This window comes from Zeus faber (assembly GCF_960531495.2).
Source record: "Zeus faber genome assembly, chromosome: 1".
NCBI classification, from domain to species: domain Eukaryota; kingdom Metazoa; phylum Chordata; class Actinopteri; order Zeiformes; family Zeidae; genus Zeus; species Zeus faber.
This window is the reverse complement of record NC_137193.1, coordinates 47,624,142-47,646,685: the sequence shown is the minus strand read 5'-3', so window position 1 is coordinate 47,646,685 and position 22,544 is coordinate 47,624,142. Positions and strand designations below refer to the sequence as shown.

Below are 22,544 nucleotides of genomic sequence, written 5' to 3'. Positions count from 1 at the left end.
GGGTCCATCACAACACACTATATTTATCCCCTCAGGGGTATGGAGGAGGGGCCAGCCAGCCCTTGGAGCACTAAATCAATACCCTAGAAACTGTTGGTATCGTCAGTGGTTAACCGATTCAAGGGGACCATGAAGCGCCTGGTTGAAATATGATGATCTTACGTGGTGGACGAGGCCAATAACCCTACATCACTGTGACAGAAGCATTCAAACAGAGTGTGGAAGTCATCAATCAGCAAGCTATTTATGAGAGACCTTCATCAAATGTACTTGGCAGTTGCGAGTATTTTTCTTTTACATTAATTAGTTCCTTAAATAGGTACGGTGGGAAATCTCTCTTAAGTGCACAGCAGCCGGATATTAGCTCCTCATTCTTGGCTCCGACTCTTGTTCCACAGCTAATGAAAAATATATTCAAAAAAGCCAGGTTCCACCACCCGATGCCTTCCAAATCACTATATTTCATGCATTGAAGATATAACATTCACGCATCCACCAAAGTGACTCCAGCTTTACTAAATTAGGTGCCTGGCACTCATTGAATTTGGCTTGTGGCCTCTAACTGAGGTGAGTGGCTGCTGCCCTCCCGCTCTGTGTTTTATTCAGAAACTCTTAGCTCCTTGTCTCCGGAACCTCTCACAAGTCTGTCATACAACTTTCAAAAGTAAGGAAACGGAATAACTCGTACAACGACATCGACCTTATGCTCTTATTTCAGCAAGGTCCTGATGCACATTAGTATCATATACATAGTTATAGACAATTATACCCAGGAAGCTGCTTGGTACAAGGCCTCTTCTGCTCTTGGCTGCGGTGCTGCTCCAGCGGAACAGTCCAGAGAAACGTTCCTCTTTCAAGCACAATACTGGCATTAATGGAGGGTATTACTGTCAACGTGGGTCAATATGTACGTTACCGACAATGCAGGACCTTGAATGATACGGTGGAATATCCCATTAAATCAGTAAATCACTAATGTTAATCTGAGGTAAGGGCTGTATCGACGAGATTGCTGGCAAATGACAAATGAGCATTCAGACAAATAAATACTGCTATGATCTATAGACATTCAATTGTATGAATGACTGTATAGTAACTTTTTTTTTAAGCAGTGTTCTTTGTAAAAATAAAATAAATAAAAACTCGAACGCAGCATCGTCGGAGTAGTGGCGACGGCTGCAATTTGAAAATAATTTCACTAGGGGGGGCAATGAGATTAGGATAATCAGCACAAACTGGCGGACGAGCGAGAAGAGCGTGCATGCGGAAATCGGGGATCTATCTTAAACCTTGCAGACATATATAGCAAATCGCGTAACAAAATAATAACAATAATAATAATAATAATATTGCTGTGGACCCCCGTTTGGGAACCCCCTGACATGGAGGCCTTTGTGGAAATCCGTTTTAAAATGCCTTCAAAATGCAAGCAACCTAAAGTAATGCACACCTATCCTAAATGTATTCAAAGGACATATGAGTACCAAATCCAGGGGCGTGCGAATGTCACCCAGATTCACACAACGTAGTGGTTTTTTTCCGTTTTTATCACAATATATTTAGTTGTATTATTCCTGCCATCGAGTGTGACCTGCAGCTTCCGCGGCCTCCACCAGGGGGAGCGTGTGCTGCAAGTCTCGCGAACGATTCGTTCGGAGCGAACGGATCTTACAAATGACTCGGGAGTCTCCGTCCCCCGCCCCCAGATCCGCACTTTGCAACTTTCCACCCAAAGCCCTCGTTCGGACGGAGTGGACGCTTTCTGTGGCGAGCGTCCCCCAAACCCTCTTCGAACTTACGAGGAGTCGGGCGATCGAACGAATCTTTTTTTTTTCCTTCTTCTTCTTCTTCCCCCGAGTCACTGGTCACGAGACGACTCTGAATAAAAGAGTCGAAGCTTTCATCGGAAGTGGGCGGGGACGCGCATGCTAGCAGCCGTCGTGCTAACCGATACCGGGCTACAGCTAGCGTTAGCGTTTAGCCAGCGACACGAATCGCAACGGCTCCGTCCGGCGCCTCAGACCACCCCCCCCCCCCCGGTCCACCCAGCAGGCTCCGGGAATCCTCGGAGGAAGCGACGACGCGTAGTTCAACCCGCACAGCCCTCAACACCGCCGGCAACATGGCTGAATTTAGCATCGACCAGAAAAAACTGCCCGGAGTCAAAGAGGGTAATGCTCGGCTCGTTACGATGCACTTCCAGACGTCGGTCCCCGGTTGTGATTTGTTGCGTTTTTGTGCCGTTGGACGCGAGAACAACGCGGGTGTTTGTTGGAACCGACCTCGCACACACACACACACACACACACACACACACACACACACACACACACACACACACACAGCGGCGTGACGAGCTCAGGCGTCTCTCTTCCGAACCCTAACCCGCTGGACGGCGGCCGTGGCGTCATGTCACAGCCTGTCAACTTTGGCGCTGGTTGTATTGTCGCGGAGCGTCTTGTTCGAACGTAGAATAACGTTTGGGGGGGTGGGGGGGGTCTCTCTCCACCCCCCCCCCCCGACCCCCACTTGGTGTTTGTGTAAAAGCACGGGGACGTGAGGTCTTGACCGCTGGTTCTCCCCGTGGGGGTCCTTCAAGAGGTTCCAGGGGGTCCGCCAGCAAAACGAGAAAACAGGAAATATGGATGAAATAGGTAAAGGCAATCCACCTAAGAACGAACTAACAAATAGAAAAATAGATGAACAACCGGCTTGCATATCAACACTTCACTGTCCAAAATAGGAAACTGATAGAACGTGCAATAATGGCTGTTTTGATCCTAGTTTCACTGTTATCGCCCTCGCTATACAGGCAGGTATGGAGTTTGGACTAAATCAAATCTAACGATAGCAACCTTCTCAGTTGTTAACAGGTCCGTATCAAACAAATTCTCATGAAATTGAGGGCCCTTGATACAAAATATGTTGAGAATTGGAGGTGTGGTGGCTCCAGATTTCAGCATGTATATCACTATAATGCAGTGTGTGGAGCTTCACATTGTTCCTGACGTGTGCATCTTTTTGTCCGTGGCTGTAAACGGAATAATGAAAAGATATCCCTTTGAAGCCAACTACGCTTACACATTAGCTCCTGGCCGTTCAACTTGAGAAACTCCGCTCTAACATTCTTTCCTTTCACCGTTTACCATTACCATGCCCTTGTTCAACTTTCAAATTTATATGGCAGATAACGTTTTCCTTTTTTAATATGTACACGTCGTATTACGTCTAGTATTAAGGTACAGTTTTCTTTCTACAAAGTATGGAAAATGTTGACCAGCAGTAATATAAATGGTCAGCCCCAGATTGTTGGGTTAGCTGCACACGTTAAGTAACCTTATCCAGACACTAGTATTCACCAGATGGAATTTCAAGAGATTAAGCATATGGTCGAAAGCATGGCTGCTGATGATTAAATCCGGGGTCTCCCCCTACTCAATGTGTTGTTTCTCGTCATGATCCGTTGGCGATATCCCTCTATAGTGCAGCTGTTATGCTTGCACCTCAGCTGGGGGATCGGCCGCACGGCTTTCTGGTGCTTTGGCTCTTGCAAGCCTTAAGCAAAGGAGTCGTGCCAACACAGGTGTCTTCATTCAGAATGATCTCTCATGCACATGCTAATACATATTTGAAATACTGCACAGTCGTAAGCTTTCTGTTTATTAATTATGTATATGGATGAAGTAATCTCTGTGAGAGCATAGGATGGACCCTGAGCCCTGGAATGGGAAGTTATGGAGTGTGTCCTCGCTGGTTTGTGTTGTGAAAGCCACAGGGAGAGCTGTAAATACAAAATGAATTCCACCCTAAGTGCGATACTTAATGTGCCTCTTGATAGTGTAATGATACTAAGGGTCTTGAAATAGTGTTAGTTTGATCAATCAAAAGTTTGTTTAAAAAAGCTTTTCTTTGTCATCTTTTCAGAATAATCCCATGAGCATAATTGTCACATATTTTTCACCCAGAGAAACTTTGTATGGTTTGGTTATTATTTATTTTCCCATTTTCCTGTGTTTTGATTAGTAGGCTCACATTGGCTTACAAGGCATGAATTTGCCGCTTCAGCATTGTATGGTGCACACTGTGTCCACATGAATCTCTTGCTTCAGAAACACCATCTTGTTTAATCTGAAGAAAATGTATTTCTTATCTCATCATACAAAATATCCCAAACCAGAACATCACATGTTCCTTCTGTTTCCTATTTTTATTTTTTTATGTTATCATATGGAGAATGTGTTTCTAGGCTTTATGGCGTGGATTTACAGTTTCAAGTCATGAGTCATGTAATTATTTTTTGAAAAGGTTCTTGGTTTGAATCTAACATTTATTTGTTTGTCCACAGTGTGTAGAGACTTTGCGGTGTTGGAGGACCATTGCCTGGCCCACAATCTCCAGGAACAAGAGAGTAAGTAACAAGTTACTAATGTAAGGATTTCTTTAATTGTTCTTAACGCTCCATTCTCCAATTTACGGCTGATCCTGTAGTTTAGTCCAGATACTGATCTTAGATTTATTTAAACTAAATATTCCTAATAATTTTAATTTAAGTTGGTACAGAAGCTGATCTTGTCAGAGGTGGGCAGCAAAAATGCCCTTTTGTTGCTTGGCAAATCCAGGTTGCAGCAGTGTGAGCTGTTTTAAGATGGAACAATATGAAAAGCGGACCTATTATAACGCTTTTCAACAAGTTAATATCTGTTTCTGAGGTCCCCAAAACATGTTTTTTAAGTTGTTTTTTTTGCTGAAACACCACTGAGATTATGCGTTCAAGCCATTCTAACATATGCTTTGTTTTCTCTGTGTGTAGCTTCAATTGTAAATGAGCAGCCAAGCCCCTAGTTCTGAGCCAATGGGGTTTGAGCACAAATTCCAGGTATTGTGAGCCAATGGGGTTTGAGCTTTACTCCGGGCTCCGTTTTTTACTCTGTAAACCTTCACTGATTTCAACTTATCAGTCCATTATAATCTGTTTCTCAACAAATTTGAGGCGGGAAATAAGTGATCAAGTTGCTGAATCTTCACTCATATTAGATCTACAAGGCCTAATTACATTTTTTCCCCAACATTCACCACCGTGTCAGGAGCAGCGCAGAGCTTGGAGCACTGCGGGATATGGAGGAGCTTTTTTTTTTTTTTTTTTTTCCCCCTTCTGTCTTCTCTTTGTTTCATTTAATTGCGGAAACATCGGAAAATAAATACATCTACGGTTTTGTTTGGGGAAACGTGCCACAGCCTTCAGTACTGCACATTCAACCTACCGTGGGCACAAAGAGAAAGAAACAAACAGCGAATACTTACATTTCCCTCATCTGCAGTTTTGTCACGGATAGTTGGTATTTGTTACTCTTTCTTTTAAAAGATTTGTGCTGGTCTCTGCAGCCAACAACAGAGCACCTCCCTTCCAATGCTTAGCTTACTACTTGGAAGGGGGGTAGTTCTAATTCTACTCAAATTATGTATATTAGGGCAGCAAAGCTGAACCAGGACATGTTTTCTGAACTTACAGCTCACAAAAAACTGACTGGAATGTCTTATTTCACAGTTTGTGTGTTAGTAGGCCCATCAGAGACCCAAATGTATGTGCACGAGCGCTGATGGGTGAGTTTTTCATAGTAGGCCCCTTTTAAGGACTTACTGTAGATAATTTATATTTACGCTTGTTCCTATTCCTGGGTTGTTTTTAGACAAAACATAGTTTGACAACTTTCTCAGCATCAAACCCATTACAAAACATCTTAGACTGTTGTCCTAAAGTAGAAAGATTTGTCAAGTCCAACAGTGTCAAGCCGCAGAGTATGTGGAAGGGAGCTGATTAAATCCACAGAGCATAAATCTTCCAAATACTGCAGAAAGCCACAACAATAGGAGATTGCAGGAGGCTAGGGAGGGCTAGAGTGCCTGCTGGGTCTGGGTCACAATATGTTGTGTCTTGAAGCCATAAAGCAGAGTTGCCTTGCTTTGAGAGCTAGATTCTAGATAGAAAATGGAAGGCATCATCTGACTAGCAAGGTTTTTTTATTACTTTATTTTAAATTTTTTACTTCACTGGGGGACACCATGCAAGACATCATTGTCTGTGTTTGTGTGTGAACGCATACAATAATTTAATCCTCTACTATAGCTGTAGACATAAAGTTAAAATAACATCTTCCTGCCCAGAATAGAGGGTGAACTCAGACCCAGACATTGAGCATGGGTGATTGTACACAACTTCTGATCGGCAATTGCCTAGGCGGCAGCGATTTACGATTCTAGGCATATTCGCGCATATATAGTAATATAGTGGGGCAAATGTAGTCTCACCATTATAGAAGTGCAGGATTATTTTTTTGTAAGTAAGGTATTTACACAAAAAACATCTAGTTTTTACAAAATTAAGTCCCATAGCGACGGGGAGACGTGTGTGACGCGGCACAGGACAGTGGAACACACAGGGTTCTTGTTTTTCTTTGGTAACAGGACGAAAATATATAGATCTAAAACAAAAACACGGCAAAAAAAAAACGGTACTGAAGTCAGGAACCGGCGCACGGCACTCCCATGTCTGGAGGAAAAATAAAAACTTGATTCCAATTCTTGGAATCAAGTTTTTAGCACATAAGTAGACAGGAGGGTCTCACGAAACCCTGGTGCGCAATGAAAATGATGAACGATCCCATGAATCAGAGCGTCCCTCTCCCTCTCGGCTCCCGCAATCAGTTTCAGAAGACACTTGACACTCACATGTGAACTGCACTTACACATTACACAGTTTCAATGCTTGGGTTTTACCTGGCGAATAAAAAAACCATTCTGTCATTAATGTCAATCGGCGAACAATGGAGTCGATTGACGATTCAATTGATTGTCGTTCTGGCCAAGCCTACCAGACATTACCTCCTCTTACTATCCACAAATAGATATTATCCCCAGATGGCTAATGGCCAGAGAAAAAGTCTTCTCCTGTCTGGAGGAGAAACAAAAATAAAAGCTGTGCTCCAATTTTCTGAGTTAGGTTTACGTTTTTCATTTTCCATACAAGGAAGAAACTAAGGAAACAAAATAAATCAAAAATTTTCTCTATGAGATTATATTATATGTTGCTATAATCGGGTGCATGAGCACCTGCCCCTTTGCCCTGGTGCCCTTTTTATCAGGCGCATTTTTATTTTATTTTTTAAGCATGAGGCAGCAGGTTGTCTGGGCAAGATATATGCATGAGGAATGTGTCCTTGGCACACCCGCAATGTGCACACAGCGGAGAGCAGATAATGGGCGTCCCGATGCACATCGTGGGCGTGATCTGCGCTCTGCTGTGTTATTCTGTTTGCCCAGAGAGGCAAAATGCCTAGAACTGGAGCTGGGGGTCCATGTGCCTTGTTTTTATTTTTATACATTTTTTTATTTTTATTGTTTTTATTATTTTTTTGCGCACCTGCCCCTCAGTCTCTGCACCGGATAGGCAAGCCAGGAAGTGAGATCCGATCACCAGTGGTTATTGTTGTGTTTTCCTTGCTCGTATCAACCGCTCGCCCCCCTCGCCCCCCGATGAAGAAAACATTTGTTGTTTTTTCTTTGTGCTGCGCTTGTAAAATATTTTTTTATTTTTTATTTTTTCTGTAAGGAAATCTGGGACTCAAAACTCTTTAAGTATCAAATGCTTGCTCAACAGGTACTCTCCTGTTTTGACCTTAGTTACCTTGTATTGATGAGTCTAGAGCTGCAAACTTCAGGTTGACCCCCCCCCCCCCTCCTGCCTATATAAATGAAACCGTTCCAAGGTTGTTTCAGTTCCAGATTTATTTCTTTATTTTTCCTACTGAAAAATAAGGAAATAAATCTGGTCTTATCTTTCATTCCCCTGAGACACAAATTTGTTTTCCTGTTGAAATGCCTCATGTCAGATAAATGATGGGCTTCCTGTCTTGCGTTGCTGACGTCAGTTGTGTGTGTGTGTGTGTGTGTGTGTGTGTGTGTATATATATATATATATATATATATATATATATATATATATATATATATATATATAAAATCCCCCCCCCCCCCCTCCCCCAAGGTATCGAACTGATGATTGATCAGCAACACTAAGGAGAAAAAAAATTTGTAAGAACAATAAACCAATGTCATACTCTCGGCTTACATCGTTTTGTCACAGCTGTGACTCACAGATACCAGTTTCTATCTGTCCAGTTCAGTACGGGAACTTTATGGACCCTGTCTCTGTGTATATTACAAGACATAACATTACGGACAAGGCATTTGACCTTTTTCACACAAGAGCTGGGAGTGGATCGATTGGCAAGTGAAGTGTAGCTGTGCGATGTGAGTGATGTTACCGGTGCATACTAAGAACCGGGAGTGCGTCACAAAGCAGCATTTATCATCTAGTCTGGCTTGGCACATGCCGTCACACAACCTTGGAATGGTTCCTCAGTTTGGGCCATTTATTTCTGTGAGTGACTCAGAGCCTTGTGTGAATTAAGGGTTTGAAGAGTCCCATGTTCTCAAGGTTTATCTCCCTCTCTGCAAAGCAGACCTAAACAACACAAGTGATTCACTCACAGTAAACAAACATCAAAAGTGTATGATGAATACATCACCATACACTCATCATACACACATCATTGTTATGAATACATTTAGCCTAAACCAAGCCCTCAATGTTTACCCTCACTGGAAAAAGGCAAAGGAGGCTTTTTTATTGATCGATCATTTCTCGGAAGAGGCGTCCATATGGGCTACTGTGCTTTGTGTCTTCATGATGTTAAGATCAGTGTCCGTGTGTTTGTGTCTGCAGTTGAGAGCCACTTGGCATCCAACGTCCACAAGAGTCGTCTTGTGCAGCAGGACCTGCAAGTGGCCAAGATGCTCCAGAAGGAAGAGGATAAGAGGGCCAAGGCCCAAAACAAAAAGCAGTACAGAGATCTGTGGGTGACACACACACACACACACACACACACACACACACACACACACAGAAAGTTGTCACATACATAAAACCTTTATAATTTGTAATGCTGTGTTTAATCTTTTAGATTGTCCAATTTGGTCACAAAATTTAATTGTGATGGTTCTAAATACATTCTTTACATCTGAATGCACCGATCAGCCACAACATTAAAACCACTGACAAGTGAAGTGAATAACACTGCTTATCTTGTTCCATTGGCACCTGTCAAGGGGAGGGATACATTAGGCAGAAAGTGAACAGTCAGTTCTTGAAGTTGATGTGTTGGAAGCAGGAAAAATGGGCAAGCGTAAGGATCTGAGCGACTTTCACAAGGAACAAATTGTGATTGTCAGACAACTGGGTCAGAGCATCTCCAAAGGGGCCAGTCTTGTCGGTTATTCCCCGTGGTCCATGAAGGGACAACTGGTGAACCATTGACAGGGTCATTGGCGCCCAAGGCTCACGGATGCATGTGGGGAGCGAAGGCTCGCCCGTGGTCCACTCTGGTCCAATCCCACAGAACAGCTACTGTAGCACAAATTGCTGAAACAGTTAAGGCTGGCTATGATAGAAAGGTGCCAGAACACACAATGGAAGTAGCAGAACAGTCAGAGTGCACATGCCAACTCCTGTCCACCGCCGAAAGCACCTACATTGGGCACGTGAGCATTTTGTTGAATCACATTTTCTTTTACATCATGTGGATGACCGGGTACGTTTGAGTTGTTCACCTGGGGAAGAGATGGCACCAGGATGCACTATGGGAAGAAGGCAAGCCAGCAGAGGCAGTGTGATGGTCTGGGCAATGTTCTGCTGGAAAACCTTGGGTCCTGGCATTCATGTGGATGTTACTTTGACACCAAGTTCACCCCTTCATGGCAATGGTGTTCCCTGATGGCAGTGGCCTCTTTGAGCAGGATAACGCACCCTGCCACACTGCAAAAAATGTTCAGGGATGGTTTGAGGAACATGCCAGAGTTCAAGATGTTGACTTGGCCTCCAAATTCCCCAGTTCTCAATCCAATTGAGCATCTGTGTGATGTGCTGGAACAACAAGCCCAATCCATTCAGGCCCCACATCGCAACTTACAGGACTTAAAGGATCTGCTGCTAACCCTCAATCTTGGTTCCACTGTTTTTACGCCCAACGCTGTCACTCAACATAGGTTGTTATTAAAGCCAATATAAAGGCCATTTGGATAAAAATCCTCCCCTCTGCTCTTGAAGTTTTGCAAAATATGTGCTGACTCACAGCTCAGTGTCAGCAGCCAACCACAAGTCATTTGCATATATATACACACACTCACACAAACACCCACAGTGGAGCATCAGGAGCAGGACAGCATTCCCAAAGAATTGCCAGACGCCTTACCAGCAGTGTGGGCAACATGCCACCACGCGGCGTGCTGGGAGCTCCTGCTGCCATACTTCTTGCCCTTTCCACTACCAACTCACACACACCCACATTCACACATATAGCACAGTGCACTAGGGAGTTGTTGACAAAATCAAACTCCACAATATTTTTGACAAATACCTCACTATTGATATTTTGAGGATGACTATTGGCGCTTTGAGATTTATCCATTGCATACAAAATAAATATCTATAACCAATCATTGGTAATGTTGATGTTATGGCAAAGCAGGTAGAAGCATTGCTTAGAAAAGTCTGAGGTTAAGAACATTTCTTTACTGTAATGCAGCCTTAGAAACATTTAACTATCACAATAACCAATCCCAGCCAATATCTAGTCCTGTATGTCAATATCGATATTGTAATAATATTGATAACGATGTATCGCCCAGCCCAAGTTCACACACAAGCAAAAAGCCAACATTTTATATTGGTCACGGTTGACTTGAGTTGGAATGCAGCACTGAACCTCAAAAATATTTAGCCTTTTTTAAATTGATTATAACCATAACCACCACCTTAACATTTATCTCAATTTAGTACTCAAATAACCCACACGTTGCCAGCCAATTTTAACTGTTGTTTGACACAAACATAGCTTGGTATTATGGAGCTTGATAATGGAGCTGGAAAAGCCACAGCTTTTGCCCACAGTTGCCACTAGTGTCATGTGAATTCAAAACTACTCTTGGAGCCTTTTTAATAACGGCAAAATGATTGTGAAGGGTTATCCTGAAATTATATAATCAATTCAAAAATACAAGAAAAAAATTCCAGTTTTTCAAACTTGAATTATTATAAATTATTATGCACAACTCATTTAGCAGAATTCCACAGAATGTATATTTCTATCATTTTTGCTAGCTTTAAATGGGACTATCTTAATACATTTTCATCAATTCCACTTAGTGTAGGAAGATCCTTGGTATAGCTCAGGTTGTTTTCTATTATTTAGCCCTCTTTGGAAATGTCCTTGGGTATCATTACAGTTCAGTGACAGCCATGCTTTTAAAGGTAAACATAAGATTCCCTTTCTGGCCTAAAGGCTTAGCATAACTGAATGTCCGCTCTGCCCTCCACATGTTCATAGCAAATGAGAAACAAAGTGACCCTCAAAGACATTGACTGAAATATGTAATTTTATCTCTAACCATTGTCTAGGATATGTGTCTATTGAAGTTGTGTACATAATTAACGTTTCCATTTTTTCTATGCCTCCCCGACACGCACCTACGACTTCACACACACATACTTCAGTGAGCGGCAAGATAATGAGATTGCGCAGGAGATTCAGGAAGAACTGGTCCGACAGGCCGAGCAGCAGAGACAGCAAGAAGAGAAGGATGCGGTGAGACGAATGTTCACACATTCAGTTGCTACTGCCTTTTTAAAGCAAAATGTCCCTATAACACCCTGTTATTGATGTGCAGGCCCGGGTTGGTCAGGCCACTGTAATCATTAAGTTTGATTCTACTGTATTGTTTCACATGAAAGAAAGCAGTAGTAGTCACCCCCCCCACACACACACACTCACTCACTCACTCACTCACTCACACATGAGCAAAATGCATATGACATACACAACAAACTCTTTTTTTGCTGCAGATGTTCAAAGCATGTTTTTTTTAAAGATCACTTATGTACTTATGATAGCCTAGTAGTTGTTGATGGTTCCCGTTTTAATTTTGTGTGTGTGCATCTGTGTACTTGTTTATAGGCCATAGCTCGCAAGCTGCAGGAGAAGGAGATGAAAGAGGAAAGGAGGAGACAGAAGCAGCTGGAGGCAAACTATGAGGAGGAGTACTATGAAGATGAAGGAGGTGAGATTCAACCAGTGCAGATGTGTTGCAAGCAACTGAGCCAGAGCATGTGCGTGCGTGCGTTTGTGGGAGATTAGGGCATGGCATAGATGTGCCTTGCTGCCAGAGGGGGTGATGTTATAAGGTCCACAGGTGCGAATTTGATGTTGTGCTGAGTTCATGCCTGTTGTTGACTTAAAGCAACTATTTAGGAGTGCTGCTGTAAGCACCTAGCTGACCTTGAGGGAGGCTTTAACACACACAAAACAAACATTAACTTGTTCATGCGGTTTTTCTGTAAATATATTGAGCAAAAATGTATTATGGAAACTCAAAGAAAATTGAATATAATAGGGGCATATATATTTAGATATCCAACTCAAGTCTGGATGCTGAATTGATCTCCAGTTAGAACTTAGCTGGTAACTCATGTGATGCACACTCTCGCACTCTTGCAGGTGGCTTTAACCACAAATCTATTTTTGGCTCTGGTTGTTGTGCACCTCTGTGGTGAGCATTTAGACTGGTGTTACACTTTTTGTTTCTTAAGAGCATTTATGTTAGTTATTAGACTTCTGTGCACTCAAGACCAAACGGTGTGTGTCCCCAAAATCTGCAGAATTGTGACAATGTAATATTCATAAATCTACAGGACAGCAAAATAATCCCCCCAAAAAAATCCCAAATGTTTTTGCCAAGGAGACAATAGGCTTCTTGTTTCCATACTTAGTCATTTTACAAACATTAACCTATAGGTACCTTTCCACGTTGACAATCACATTCGGCTACGCAGCTATCATTCAACTAATTCAAGTCTGCCAACTCATTCGTATTGTTATGTGGCCCAAACTGCATAAAGTTCCAGCACACAATCCACAGTGGCATGCTGGTTGAAAAGTGACTCTATGGCGGGCAAGCATGTTTTTAAAATGTTATTTTCTCATCAAAACTGAGCTCATCCAGTTCGCTCAGGCTGTTTGACATTGGCATTTGGCACATTGGACTTAGATTCAGGCTCGCAGACCTGCCAACCTGCACTCATTTTGTGTACCAACCACACAATTCTTGGTTAGAATACGCATGTGTGAAATGCCAGCTAAAACTACGAAAAAAACAAAACAAAACAAAAAAAAAGTAAATTCAAAACAATAGCGTACATTTATTGAGTATTTCAACTACATCCCTTGGATTGGACCAGATGCTATCACTTTGTGGTTCAGTAAGCCCTCCCCTTCCCTCCCTCTCCTCCCACTCACTCGCCATCCACGGAGCGCAGCGTTACTTTATTATTCACCGAGAGGTAATGCTGCATTGTGAGGTAAAACGGGAAGTGGGGGAGTAATATTCAAGCACAAAAATGTCGCTCTAATGTTCAAGTATAAAACATGAGCTGCACCGATCGATCAGCCGGTTTTCATGATCGTGTTCGATATATCAGCTTCTGTGCCGGTCAAATGTACATGCCTGATACTGTGCTCATATAATGTACTGGTAGAAATGCTGTGATACTCAAACCTTATACCAACAGCAGAGCGTCTGCTCTGGTTGTTCCTAGTGCCAGAGATCCGCTCGTAATGAAACGTTTGACACTTTTGAGACTTGGTTCTTGACGAGTCACTCAGTAAAATGAGTCGTCCGATTTGATTCAGTTGCTTTTTTTTTTTTTTTTTTTTGGGCCATGATAGCAGTTTTGGATTGACAAGTACCATATACATAATATATAGTTATATTTGCACTTTAAAGTGAAAGAGACTTTCATTTGAAGTTAGAACTGGACATTTCCATGTTAGTTATATGTTGGGTCCTACTAAAACTCAGCGGGAGTTACAGGTTGCATTATACTGAAACTTCGTGACCGTCCCATATTCTATTTTGCTGTAACTCAGTGACTGTTTCATGTCATATTTTATGTTATTGGAAGTCAGGGACAGTTTCATGTTAGTGAATAATGAACAATATAAAACTGTCAAAATCAGCATTCTCACTATTGTAGTAACTGGACACATGTCCATCGGTGACGGCCGATGCCGATGGACACGTCATAACAAGCGATCCCCCCTTGTGTGTGAGGGGATGGGTGATTTAACCTGTGCTCATTGATTACTCTGATAAGCAACAGGCGTACAGCCACCTCTGATCCAGGGCCCAACTGACTAGACCCAAAGCAGATGTGGCCACTTAAATCACATTATCCCCACACCACAAGTATGCTTCACATTGTTTTGGCATTCTTTCTCTATTAACATAAATATTTCACTTTATGTAAAATGTGCATGCTCTGTTATCATCAGTTGAGGTCAAAAGGTTTTGTCTTCTATTTAGGATCCAAACATGTTCACAACTTTCCTTTGCATCCCACTATTTCTAGGGAATTAACAATACATTTATCTCTGGTGTAATGGACCGTCTGGGGCCAACTTTTCTGCAACTAACAACCACAAGCTTTTAATATCTGTTGCTTGGTGCTTGTCATTAGGTGCTGTGGCTATCTGTACTAACTAGCTGAGCTTGGCTCATTTCTGTCCATTTTTGTTGTTCCTGTCTCCATGCTCTCATCTACAAATGCACCATCATCATTCTCTCAACATCGTCCCCTCCACCATCTCTCCATCGTCTTCACCTCGCTCAGTGGCACGTGGGCTCCGTCAGACTCTCGGCCAGTACAAAGAACACCATGCTGTCAGCTACAGCCCCACCAATAGCTCCTCTGAACTAAAAAGGAGCAGGTACCCGAGACAAGACCCTGTTGCACCCCACAACCATTCCAAATACCCCAATCACTACCTAGCGTCGGAGGGAGGGCACAGCACTCGTGTAGACCAATATCCAGAGCACTTACTGCCCCCTAGAGGCAAGCATGGGGATAGGTATCCAGACTACCAGGGAGCAAAGGGTCAAAAAGAGGAGCCGGCAGAGAGAGTAGTAAGGAGGAAGGAAAGACCAGCCAGACCCCCACACAGCCCTCTATCAAGGGACAAGGCAGGGGACAGAGAGAGAGACATTGACAGAGATAAGAAGAACAGACATATAGAGAGGGACAGAGATCGAGACCCAGAGAGGCGCAGGGACCTGGAGTGGGACAGAGATGCTGCGATAGATCACAGGAAAGCCAGAGAGCAAGCTCCCAGGGGGGGTGGAGGCTGGAGCAGGGAAGGCGGAATGGTCCGAGAAAGATCTCGGGACAGAGAGCTGAGCGGGGACCGCCAGAGAGAGAGAGACAGGCAGCGACAAGAGAACAGAGACAGACAGTGTGCCCAAACGAGGTGCAGGGAGAGAGTTCTACAAGAGGACTCGGAGCACAGCGGGGACTGGCCGAGGAGAGAAAGGGTGTCATTGGAGGAGGATAACCATGATGATGATGGTGGTGATGGTGAGATGGGAAGGAGAGAGAGGGGCCGTCACCGTGTCCACTCTGTCCCTGGGGAGGTGTTTGACGAGTACGGGATCAATGAGCCGAGAGGGGAGAAGCAGGAGGTCTGGGACCCTCGAAGCAGGGATGGTCCCGGCAGGGAACGCAGTCACACACACCCTCCCAGAGAAACAGGTACAGTCCTGAGCCCCGCCTCTGGGCTCGGTGGTCGTCTGTGTGGTGCGCTGGAGTGCATATGGAGCAATCTGTTGGGTGCAGTGTGGGCTTCAGGTGGTGGGCTGGACCCCCTCATGATTGAGACGTTCCGCTTTCCTGATCTGTTTTTTTTTTTTTTATGTGGATTTTGATTTGAAATAACCTTGATCTCACTTTCTATTAGTTTGAATGTGCTGATTTTGATGCTGTGCGTTGAGGTGGTTTGCTTAATCTGTCTTAATCGCCGGGTTACTTGCACCAAATTACTTCCACCTAAGTATTCAAGAATTCTGTGTTCTGATTGAAATGGCTTTTTCTTTTTTTTTTTTTACACAGTAGATAAGTCATGATTAATTGAATGATGCATTAATTCACAGCTCCAAAACAAATTGCTGAAAGGGTTTCAGTGTGTGTATAAGCTTGTTTGATTCATACTTAAGTGAGTTCACCTATCCCAAAGCCATCAAATAAACATGGTGAACACCAGAGAGATGCACTACAGCCCTTTTCGGTACCTTTCTGTTGATGGATTCAGATTCCACCAGTGTCAGCCTAACAGCCTGCAATGCTCTCCACAGGTCGTGTTGTGCACCGAGGCGGTGGGACCATTGTAGCACGAAACGAGTTTGGGGTGAAGGAAGCCACACACGGCCTGGCCCAGCTCGACCTACAGGAGCAGGAGCTCCAAGACATGGAGGTGGCACGGAGACTCCAGGAGGAGGAGATCAGGGTGAGGCGGGAGGCACTGAGACGACCTCAGTGTGATGATAAACAACCTGCTTGCAGTTCGATTTGCAATATAAGTTCTGTGCGTAGTTGTATCCTGAGCACGATGCAGTCGACTTTGGGACCCGTATGCTGCAAGGCATGTTAAAATAGTTTAAACAAACATAGCAGAGCACGCTGGAGGGGCTTTGTGGTTCACAAAGCCTCAACGTTGCTTGCATATTATAATAAGATCTTTCAAGTCATTGGTTCAGTAGCAATTTAACGTGTTTGAATAATACACGTCAGCTGTGTAAAGCTGCTTTTGTGCCCAGCTTGTTTTTATGCACTGATATGAAGGAGACACAGGAACAGCATTACACTGTTGTTCAAATAAAATGTCTTAACTCCCACAAAGTCTGTTTGAAAAGTAACAGTCTTAGTTTCAGTCTCTAGCAAAAGTGGGAACTGAGTGTTCCACGTCAATGGAAAATATGACGTTCGTCTCTGCCCCCCCCCCCCCCCCCCCTTTTTTTTTTCTTTGGTTTCAGTCAAGCAAGATGGACAAGCACGCAGCCCAAGTGGCGCAGGATGAAGTGAGTGGGCAGCACTGCTGCCAAAGCCTGGAGACTTCTCATTTCTGGGCTCGCTTGGTTTTATCCTTTTTTTTATTTTTTCATTTCCTGTACTGAATAAATGAGATACCTTCTTTCTAACTTTTTTTTTTATTTTTTTTAGCTGATGAACCACTGCAAGTAATATTAATGACATGAAATGCCCTTCCAAATAAATGTAGTGTTTAAAAATGTTTTGTAAAGCACAGAGCAGCCACTGACGCACAGGCTGTCAATGGAGAAGTCAGAAGTTGTCTGTCTGTCCTTATGATCCTCCTGTAACTGCTGTGGCCTCGACTGTCCCGTCTGTCAGGAAATCGCCCGACTGCTCATGGAAAAGGAGAAGAAAGAATACAAGAAGAACAAGGAGCGAGAGAAAGAGAGGGAGCGTGAGAAAGAGAGGGAAAGGATGGCGGACAGGAGGCGACAGGAGGCGGAATTGAAGGTGATGTCGTTTTTTTTTGTTTTTTTTTACATTTTTCTTTATCCAAGAATACCGTTTTTGGTGTGTGTATCTATATGTGTATATATACATATGTGTGTGTATATATATCTATCTATCTATGAAGGAAATGTTTTCCCAAATCTACCCCTGACACGACCAGTTTTTCACTTTGGTAAAACATCCAGCGCATTTGTAACTGCTGCAATGGGTGGGGGGGGCGTGGCAGACCAGCTGATCCTTTTTCCATGTTGTCTCTCCAGCCCAACTCGGAGGAGGTTGTCCGACCCAGATCACGAGACGAGTATGAACACCAGAGGCAGAGGAACCAAAACAAACCTTCCAGGTAACACTCCTGACCTCCCCTTTTCTTATAGAATACCAAATAACCCCAACTGATATCAAACCAAGACGTCTTCAAACCCTCTCCCTCCTCCTCAGACCTCATCATCCTCGTGCACACAACTATGAGAACGTCAACGCTGACACTCCCTACGGCTACTCGGACAACCCCTTCAACCCCCGCGCTCCGCCAAGACCTGAGGCGGCGCACAAAGGCACGTCCTTCTCCACCGCTGCCTGCTTAAACTGCAATCTAAGAGCGCTCGTTGCATGAAAGGCGCAGTGCAGTTTAGAGCAGCTCCGAGCAATTTAAACAGTAGGATGAGGAACCTTCCTTAAAATGATCTATGACACGACGCTGACAATGTCCCGCATAAAAAGAATGCATATTTTTGTCAAAATTACTTTTGATTTATTTATTTTTTACCTTTGGGGAAAAATATGCGTTACCAAAGTTAGTGCGATCAGTGGGAGATAATTTTAACAGAGGGTTCTCAGTATATTGGTCAGATTTTCTAAAATACAAAAATATAGACGATATTAAAAAGTGAGCTATTATTATCATAACAGTCAATCACTCACAATACTTGACCTTTCTAGCAGTACCTGTGCAAAACCTTTCAGAAGCTTCCATGCAATGTAAATAATTACTGATATCCTCTACTCCATCTTTTCCAGGTGCCTATTACAGGCAGTGACTCAGGCTCCCTGCGCCGTGTGGCCGTTCTCTCAGCTCTCCTTCCGCGCTGTATTTATTCATGCACTTTCTTTGCCAAAGCTCCGTGCTCTGTTTTCCAAGAGGTTCTGGAAAGTCCAACGACCGGTCAAAAAGGAATTTGATAACACACTGCGAAGTTAGTTCAGACAGCAAGTAACTGAGTGCTGGAGCTGCTCATTTTTCAGTTATTATTATTATTATTATTTTTTTTTTTTTTAATTCTCAAAGTAAATTATTTCTTTTTCTATTTGTTTTTTTAAATTTGCTTTAACTTGCCTGACACCACAATAAGCCAAAGGAGCAGCCTTTCGACATGAACTCCCACGGTTCTTAGCTGTGGAGGTGGAGGAACCGTTTGTGCTGTGGTCATCGCGCGTCCATGTTCCGTCCCGGCTGCAGACCTCGTCATCACAAGGGCTTTTAGAGCCTCTGCTGGATAGAACGGTGCAATCTCAGTTTCCTCATCACTCGACGTGGGACGTGCCTGCGCTTTATCCGACGCGGCTGCTACAGTGTCTTACATCCACGGTGGTGGATGCTTTTCGCTATATCGTGCCACCGGACAAGGCTATACAAACCCCTGCCGTGTTCTACTCTGCAGAATAATTTATTTTTCTTTCTTCTTTGGAGGGGTTCCATCATTTTATTTGCCGTAAAGCAAAGCCTATATCAAAATGCTCTGACTTTTGACTTAATTTGTGATAATCTGTGGACTCATATAGACAGCTGTGAGCTGTCTTCTGCTTGTGAGGCTTTTTTTTTTTTTTTTTTAACCATGTTTCTTCTGATAAAGAGAATGGTTCCAGGCAGAGGGATGACTGACTTTCTGTGTTTGGCTCTATGTTTCTATGTGCATGCTTCCTGAAAGTCTAGTGTGCATTTCTGTTTATTCTTGTCACCTGACTCTCTCTCTCTCTCTCTCTCTCTCTCTGTCAACAAAAGCCAAGGCCACACAAAAGATAATTATCTTTTCTCCAAATGAACAAAATACAGATGGCAAATTTAACAATATACTACAGAATCTCAGTATTTGATATTGGCCCAGTATTGGGCCAACGAAAGCTCATACCCTGCACAGTTTTTAGGCCTGACATACAAGGGAGCAGCAACAAAATGGAATGCATGTACGTTGCAGGACCGTGCCAAACCTAGAACAATCCTTGTATTGTTTATATCAACTTGGTGTGATTGAATATTTGCGCCTATTGTTTTATTTAAGTGTAAATAATGTCTGGATTTCTACTTGTACTCTCAAAAACTGTGTTGATGCTCGTGCCCATTATGGAAACAAAAGTACAGGTTCCTGATCTGCCCCATCCCCTGAGTCTTGTTCAAACCAGTTATTTTATGGAATTATCTAATGTAGTTTTTTTTAATTTAATATATAGTTTTCTTTGGACACTGTCTCTTCTCCATTGTATTCTCTAGCTGATGAAGCTCTTCCTCTCCGTCACTTCCACATGTCTACAGTTTTTCGTCCTCAAAGGCTCCCAACATTTCCTGCCAGCAGTAAAAGCAAACACTCTCTCACAAACCCCTTTGGACTGCAGGCCATTGCATTCAGTCACATTACGTGAAAGACCATTCTATTTTAAAGGGAGCTGATTTACACTATTTCCACCGCTCTGTGGCTAGTTCGTCGTTTTATGTTCATATTAAATAATTGCTTAGTGGGCAGTGGCAATGGATTCGACACCGTCAAAGTTTACGAGCATATTTCAGAATCTGGGCCATATCTTTGGAGGTCGTGCCAGTCTTTGAGGCGGTTATAAGAGAGGGACATTCACTTACTCAGTACTGTACTGCAGTTCTTCCACTGCTGGCCTTATGGTCTAAGTCTGCACATTGCAGTTCTGCAAACCAAAAACAAAATGCTTTATCACAACGAAATCTGCTTTCGAGGATGTTTGTTCAGTTGATTTTTAACCCCCTCTCATTGAACTACTGAGTCTTGATCCAAGTATATATTTGCATTAAGGCCAAGCAGGAGGTATATGTGTGTCTTGTGTTTTTACTTCCATAATATATGCTGATTGTTGTTGATATAATGGAGGTTGTGCCATTGTGTTTGATTGTTGATTCTTTTTTTTTTTTTCTGGGACTTAAAACAATATGGAGAACTGTGTGCTCTTAATGTTGGTATGACCATGGCTTTGACTGACAGCTAAACAGTGCTTAACATGTTGCATGATAGCGCCATCTTGTGGACATGTTGGCAGTTAAGAGGGGATGAACTCTCATCAGGTTGTGTTAGCCGTTTCTATCGGTGGTTGTTGCGCATCATCACTATTTTGGCTTTGAGTGCAGTCCAAACTGTTTTGAGGGTCAGTCTGCGGCTACTTTCATCCAGGGCTTGTATGCAATTTATCAATAATAGTTCAACACTTGTATGTGTTGGCACATAGTGCAACAGACTTTTTTATAGTTAAGAAAATAAAATTATTGATTTCACCTTCAGCATCTCAACCATGTTCAGCCTCTCCAGCTTTTCCAATTATATGTCATGACATCTGATAGTGATAAATTCATCTTGACAAGGTCATCTCAGAGAAAGCAATGTCTTCTCTGATTTAATACAAATGAAAAATACAATTTCAGAGGGCATGGATTCAATTTTATTTATTTTCACATATCTTTGCAACATATATTGCCACTCCTTGTGACTCATGGTTTATTAGTTATGCAGGAGGATGCTACAAGGCGTGCTTGTAGAACAGGTTTACACCACATCAAGAGGGAAACAAAACTGGCCGTCACAGAAGGCAACTTAAGTTATCTTTAATTTAATTTTATCGAGCTCTTTACAGATCGAGGTACAATCCCTTCAAACCAAATCTGCATATTGCATCATAAAGGCTTGGTTTACATTTTCTTCTCTAAGGAGTCAGGTATAACCCATAATTACAAGGCATGCAGTCAAATTGGCTCAGCTTCATACATAACTAGTGTTCTTAACAGCCAACAGTAAAAATCTTTTAGAGATGGTTACCTGACAATGAAAGCAGTACTACTTCCCTGTTTTCATAGTCTGATCATATTAACTTACTCCAGGTCTTCACTCCATCATAATGTCCTTTTTGTCGCCAACGTTAACTTGACACATGCGAGCATGGCTGACGTTCACACAAGGAACAACAGTGTCGCAGTCTGCGATTCAAAGAGAAAAGCAAACCTCTCTCAGCCGCCTTGGCCTCCAGCTGTTTGCATAAACTGGATGTCTGACTGAGCTGACCGTGCACATCCGTTGCAGTAAACCAACATAAAGGGCAGGGAACAGTTAAGTGAAAACAGCAGAGATATCTTTTTTTGGCCACTCCCTTGAAAACCTGATGATCAAATAGTAAAATAATTACAATTCATATTTATTCTATGAATACTTTACCTTCTGAGCACTTCATTGTGTAATTATTGTGATTTTCAACACAATGCCTTTCTGTAAAAGACTTAATTTTGCTCCGTGTTGTACTCTTTGCATATTTCATTTAAGAATCAACTCAGGAAAAGTACAGGTTACACCCTTCACATGAGTAACTGCGGCAGAACATGAGTGGAGCCCGTTCACCAACATACCTGACATAGTGACGGCTTCTCTGCGTGTGGTAACACCGCCGCCAGTGCCCTCTGTGGACTCCGTCACAACCACACACACCTAAATACACCCCTGTGAAAAAATTACTAGCTACAGATGACGGCGGTCATCTGTAGCTAGTAGGTTTAAGGTTTGAACAGCCTGACTTTTAGAATAAAGTGCAAAAACCACAGACAAAAAATGACAGAACCGAGCATCATCTGGCTGTTTTGGATTTCCCTGCTAATAACGGGCAGTGGACAACTACAAGGTCAAGCAGGACTAGGCTCCGCCGAGTTTTGATGAGGATCTGAGGCCTCACACAAAGTGCTCAAAGGGCAGCTGGCTGAGACACTGAATGAACTTTATAACTTGTTGAAATCCCATCCAACATCCATCCAGTGGAATCCCATCCCACCCGGTTCCTTATGTAGTCCTTG

The 22,544-nt window shown here is 43.0% G+C and overlaps 1 protein-coding gene across 2 annotated transcripts; it reads left to right on the top strand.

The window, feature by feature from the left end:
- The first annotated feature begins 2,044 nt into the window (after positions 1 to 2,044).
- ccdc50a (coiled-coil domain containing 50a) lies at positions 2,045 to 20,987 on the top strand. Of its 2 annotated transcripts, XM_080016151.1 has the most exons (12): positions 2,045 to 2,171; positions 4,346 to 4,408; positions 8,783 to 8,912; positions 11,609 to 11,699; positions 12,069 to 12,171; positions 14,780 to 15,694; positions 16,294 to 16,445; positions 16,972 to 17,016; positions 17,348 to 17,479; positions 17,740 to 17,822; positions 17,918 to 18,033; positions 18,497 to 20,987. In XM_080016151.1, the coding sequence occupies exons 1-12, from the start codon at positions 2,123 to 2,125 to the stop codon at positions 18,514 to 18,516; spliced, it is 1,899 nt and encodes a 632-aa protein (XP_079872277.1). In that variant the 5' UTR covers positions 2,045 to 2,122; the 3' UTR covers positions 18,517 to 20,987. The 2 variants fall into 2 exon arrangements, with proteins under 2 accessions (XP_079872277.1, XP_079872278.1); XM_080016152.1 differs by lacking the exon at positions 14,780 to 15,694.
- The last annotated feature ends 1,557 nt before the right edge of the window (positions 20,988 to 22,544 follow it).